Here is a 4,957-nt window from a genome sequence, read left to right as displayed (position 1 = left end):
GAGGGGGAGGACTGGGTGTAGGAGTCCACTGTCGGAAGGACTTAATTCCTGGAGGGGGTGTCAAACCTGGGGAAATCTTAATCGGGGAGGCCCAGAATGTGACTGGGAGGGTGTCCTTGTGTGTGATGGGGTGAAGAAGGGAAGGAGTGTGACAGGAGGTGCTCCGTCGGGGCTCTGGCGTGGGCAGGGGTGGGGCACTTCGAGGGGGGAGGGTGGGGGTGGGGGTGAACACTGTCTCAGGCCCCTGGGAGGGAAGAGCTGGAGGCAGAGCCGCCAGGAATCGACCAATGGGGAGAGTGCCCGTATTTGCACTCAGGAGCTTGCAAATTCCTCGGGGCTCAGATATCCGCCCTGACGCCCTCCCCCCTCCCCCTCTCCCTGCCCCCGCCCGCCCAGGGCATAAAAGGCGCCAGGTGAGGCCCTCGCCACTCCTCCCGCCAAGCGACACACCTCGGGCTACTGAACTATTCCCGCTGCGTCCCCATGGCTTCCTACACTTACCGCCAGTTGGCCACCACCTCGTCCCTCGGGGGCCCGGGCAGCGGCTCCCTGCGCTTCGCGGCGGGAAATGTCTTCCGCGCGCCCAGCATCCATGGGGGTTCGGGCGGCCGCGGCGTGTCCGTGTCCTCCGCCCGCTTCGTGTCCTCGTCCTCCGGGGGCTACGGCAGCAGCTTTGCGGGCGGCCTGGCGGGGTCCGACGGCCTCCTCTCCGGCAACGAGAAGCTCACCATGCAGAACCTTAACGACCGGCTGGCCTCCTACCTGGACAAGGTGCGCGCCCTGGAGGAGGCCAACGGCGACCTGGAGCAGAAGATCCGCGACTGGTACCAGAAGCAGGGGCCCGGGCCCTCCCGAGACTACAGCCACTACTTCAAGACCATCGAGGACCTGCGGGACAAGGTGGGCGGCGGCCCAGCTTCGGGAGGTGCACCTGTCGCGCAGACCCAGCCCCGCGGGCCGGGCGAGGCCCGAGGCGGGCACGGCGGGCACCGGAGCCACCACCCGACAGGGCAGGGCGGTAGCGAGCCCGTTAGGACGTGGGAGGGCCGCAGGGTGGGGCAGAGAGCTGGGGGCAGGTGAGCGGGGGCAGGACAGTGGGACAGGAAGTGGAGGCTGGGGCTGAGGGAAGGGGGTGGGGTGTGCAGCGGCGGTGGGGGCGGGGCTGGAGGGTGGGGAGGTCTGGAAAAGGGGGTGCGAAGGAGTAGGAGGAGGTGGGACAAGGCTGTGGGCTGTCCGGAGGTCTGGGCCAGAGGCCGCAGTCACAGACAAGAGTTTGGCCTGGGAGGGACCCATCCGCTGCTGCCCCCGGCGTGGGCCCCTCTGCATTGCATTCCTCTGGTGGGGCAGGTCTGCTTTCCTTCACGCTCCGGCTGGAGCCCCTCCTGCCCCGCCCAAGAGGGCCACCCGGATTTAGGAGGAACTTCTAGGAAGAATGGGAGGGGACAAATGCTGTGGCCTAAAGACCTGGTGAAGGCGGGACACACTCAGAGGCCCCGGGGGTCCTTTTCAGCAATAGTTCTGTGTGGGTGGAGAGTCCTGGGGTTGGGGGGGTGCACCACAGGTCTTACAGGGTGAGCCCCGAGGCCATGCGGAACTGAGACCTCTGCCTTGAAGAAATGTATCAGAAGCCAGTGGGACATTTAATGGTCCCACATGCTGGGTCTCCAAAGCGGGCCCAGCGCCTGCCCTGTGCCCAGCATGGTGCGGGGTGCTAGGGGCATAGAACAGATAGGCCAGACTTCTAGATGAGGGGGGACAGCTAGAGATGTAAACAACAAAGTAGAATACTGCTTGCACACTTTAAAAATTGTAACCTGCCGTAAGAAATACATTTCAGGGTGTACCCCCACGCGTTCTCGCTCTGTGATGCACACACCCAAAATGGAAGCAAAGCTTTCTTGAAACAATTCTTACCCTGCTGTGGTCCATCTCTTCTCATATTTTATATTCTGCTCAGTTTCATTAAAAAACTATGCAAATCACCACTCACTGTACTGGGTGACTAATGAGCCATGACCTGCTCTTTGAAAAACATGAACCCAAGTACCATAATCAATGATGTGAATATGCCCATCACATCAGAGGGACCTCAGATGGGGGTGAATTTGGACAAGGACTCCTGAAGTTCATTTCCACCTCTGTAAGATAGGCATACCCACTGACCTGGCATGAAAGATGAAGTGCAAAGTGCTTGGCACATAATAGATGCTCAACACACGGGAATCTGCTTTCCTAAAGCAGATTGTGCTTTGCACGGGGGGTTCAGAGAAAGGTAACCCAATACGCCATCTGGTTTGCAGATCATTAGCGTCTGCCTCCCGACCATTTAGAGTACAGGTCTCAGATGCTTTCCTCCCAGACTCACCTCTGCCCTCCCACACCCGTCCCCTACCCCCTGGCTCAGCAGTCCCTGACCAGGGTTTCTCCTGCTCTAGCTCCTGGGCAGGGACTGACTTCAAGACCTCCCAGAGAGCAGGCCAATGGTCAGCTGAGTCTCTAGGGGGTAGGGGCACACCCATTTGTTTTCCTCTGTCTTCTGCGAAGAAAGTGGGTGGACAGAGCCAATATGCTGAGCTGGTGCCAACCTCCTGCCTCTATCTTCCAGATTCTCGGTGCCACCATCGAGAACTCCAAGATCGTCCTGCAGATTGACAATGCCCGTCTGGCTGCCGATGACTTCCGCACCAAGTGAGTATGTGTTTGCCCTGGAGGGCTGCAGAGGGGGCAACGCCAGGCCCTTTGGGGGCTCGGTGCAGCGGGGGACTGCTCTCTGTCCTCGCTCACCCCAGCTGGCCTGGAGTAAGCCCCACCACCTCCATGGACTCCTGAACCATGAGGGGAGATGGGAACTCTGCAGGGGTTCGGAGGAAACGCTGGCCTGACTGCACCTGTTTCCTCTGAAAGGCTTGAGATGGAGCAAGCCCTGCGCCAGAGCGTGGAGGCCGACATCAACGGCCTGCGCAGGGTGCTGGACGAGCTGACCCTGGCCAGGACCGACCTGGAGATGCAGATCGAAGGGCTGAAGGAGGAGCTGGCCTTCCTGAAGAAGAACCACGAGGAGGTGGGTGTCAGGCTGCGCCTCCTGTCCATCCCACTCCAGCTTTCCAGGACTGAGGACACTTTTTTGTCCTATATCCTCTTGACCATGGCCGTACTTGCTGTACCCTCGGCATGGCCCCGGGCGTGGAGCAGGGCTTCCGGGGGTTCCAGCAGCAGATGGAGGCCACCTCATCTGTCCTGCGGTGGTGGCTCCTGGTCTGCACCTGAAAATCAAGCCCTTTCCGCCTGGGGGACGGGGGAGTGACTTGGCCCAGGCCCAGCAGGCTCTGGGCTCCGACATGCCCATCTCTGCTGTGTCTTTCCAGGAAGTCAGTGCCCTGAGGGGCCAGGTGGGTGGCCAGGTCAGCGTGGAGGTGGATTCCGCTCCGGGCATCGACCTTGCCAAGATCCTGAGTGACGTGAGAAGCCAATATGAGGTCATGGCTGAGAAAAACCGAAAGGATGCTGAAGACTGGTTCACCAGCCGGGTACGGCAAGGGGAGCGGGTGCCCTCTGGGGAGGTGGCAGGGAGAGAGGGCTTTGTGCTCTCAGACAGAGGTCTGCCTCAGTGCTGACTCCTTCTGCCTCCTCTCTTATTGCAGATGGAGGAGCTGAATCAGGAGGTGGCCGGCCACACAGAGCAGCTGCAGATGAGCAAGACGGAGGTCACCGAACTGCGGCGCACCCTCCAGGGTCTGGAGATTGAGCTGCAGTCGCAGCTAAGCATGGTTTGTGCCCCCTGCCCCGTGGGATGCACGCCGGGGCCCTCGCAGCCTTGCGCAGCCCGGGCCGTGGCTGTGCCCGTGCCCTCTCTGGGAACCGGTCTCCGCTGAGTCTGTTCCCTCTCCCTGCTCTCAGAAAGCCGCCCTGGAAGGCACGCTGGCGGAAACAGAGGCCCGTTTTGGAGCCCAGCTGGCCCAGATCCAGGCTCTGGTCAGCAGTATGGAAGCCCAGCTGAGCGACGTGCGTGCGGACACTGAGCGGCAGAACCAGGAGTACCAGCAGCTCATGGACATCAAGTCACGGCTGGAGCAGGAGATCGCCACCTACCGCAGCCTGCTGGAGGGACAGGACGCCCAGTACAACAACCTGCCCACCTATAAGGCTCTCTGAGTCCGGCAGCCTCCTGAGCTTCCTGCTGTCCCGCAGAGAGGTTCCCCTGGGGAGGGGCATGTGGGAAGGGACGGGCCCTACCCCCAGCTCTTTCCCTGACCTGCCAATAAAGCTTTATGACCCAAGGGAGGAAGGATGTTGGGTTTGTTGTCTCAGCCCATAGAGATGGGCCAGGACTTGGTCCTGTTAAGGTTTTATTTGGATCAGAGTGCACCCTGTCCTAAGAGAGGGAAGGGGTGGGGTACACGCTAACTCCTACGGTCGTGGTAATTCCTGTTTGCGGAACTTTTCATTTATCAAACCCGTTCCTTGAAACAAGCCTGTGATGGGGGCTCAGTCGGTTGAGCGTCCGACTTCGGCTCCGGTCATGATCTCACGGTTCGTGGCTTCAAGCCCCACATCGGGCTCTGTGCTGACAGCTCAGAGCAGCCTGCTTCAGATTCTGTGTCTCCCTCTCTCTCTGCCCCTCCCCTGCTCGTATTCTGTCTCCCTCTCTCAAAAAAAATGTAAAAACCAACTTGTGAAGCAAGCATTGCTCCCATTTTATAGAGGGATAAACTAAGGTTCAGAGAGGTGAAGTGGTTTGTTGTGTGTGTAACTGTTCCAACATGGCAAAGGTGGGATTTGAAACAGTGGTTTTTTTTTTTTCAAATTTAGTTTTTTTAAATGTTTATTTTTGAGAGACAGAGTACGAGTGGGGGAGGGGTAGAGAGAGAGGGAGACACAGAATCCGAAGCAGACTCCAGGCTCTGAGCCGTCAGCACAGAGCCCGACTCAGGGTTCCAACTTGTGAACCGTGAGATCG

General features: G+C 59.5%; 1 protein-coding gene across 1 annotated transcript; it reads left to right on the top strand.

The window, feature by feature from the left end:
* The first annotated feature begins 412 nt into the window (after positions 1 to 412).
* Positions 413 to 4,281, top strand: KRT19 (keratin 19). The gene is made up of 6 exons (XM_030296640.2): positions 413 to 900; positions 2,606 to 2,688; positions 2,905 to 3,061; positions 3,366 to 3,527; positions 3,642 to 3,767; positions 3,898 to 4,281. The coding sequence occupies exons 1-6, from the start codon at positions 484 to 486 to the stop codon at positions 4,150 to 4,152; spliced, it is 1,200 nt and encodes a 399-aa protein (XP_030152500.1). The 5' UTR covers positions 413 to 483; the 3' UTR covers positions 4,153 to 4,281.
* Positions 4,282 to 4,957: the final 676 nt, after the last annotated feature.

This window comes from Lynx canadensis, chromosome E1 (genome assembly GCF_007474595.2).
Source record: "Lynx canadensis isolate LIC74 chromosome E1, mLynCan4.pri.v2, whole genome shotgun sequence".
NCBI lineage: Eukaryota > Metazoa > Chordata > Mammalia > Carnivora > Felidae > Lynx > Lynx canadensis.
This window is presented reverse-complemented; position numbering and strand designations above follow the sequence as displayed.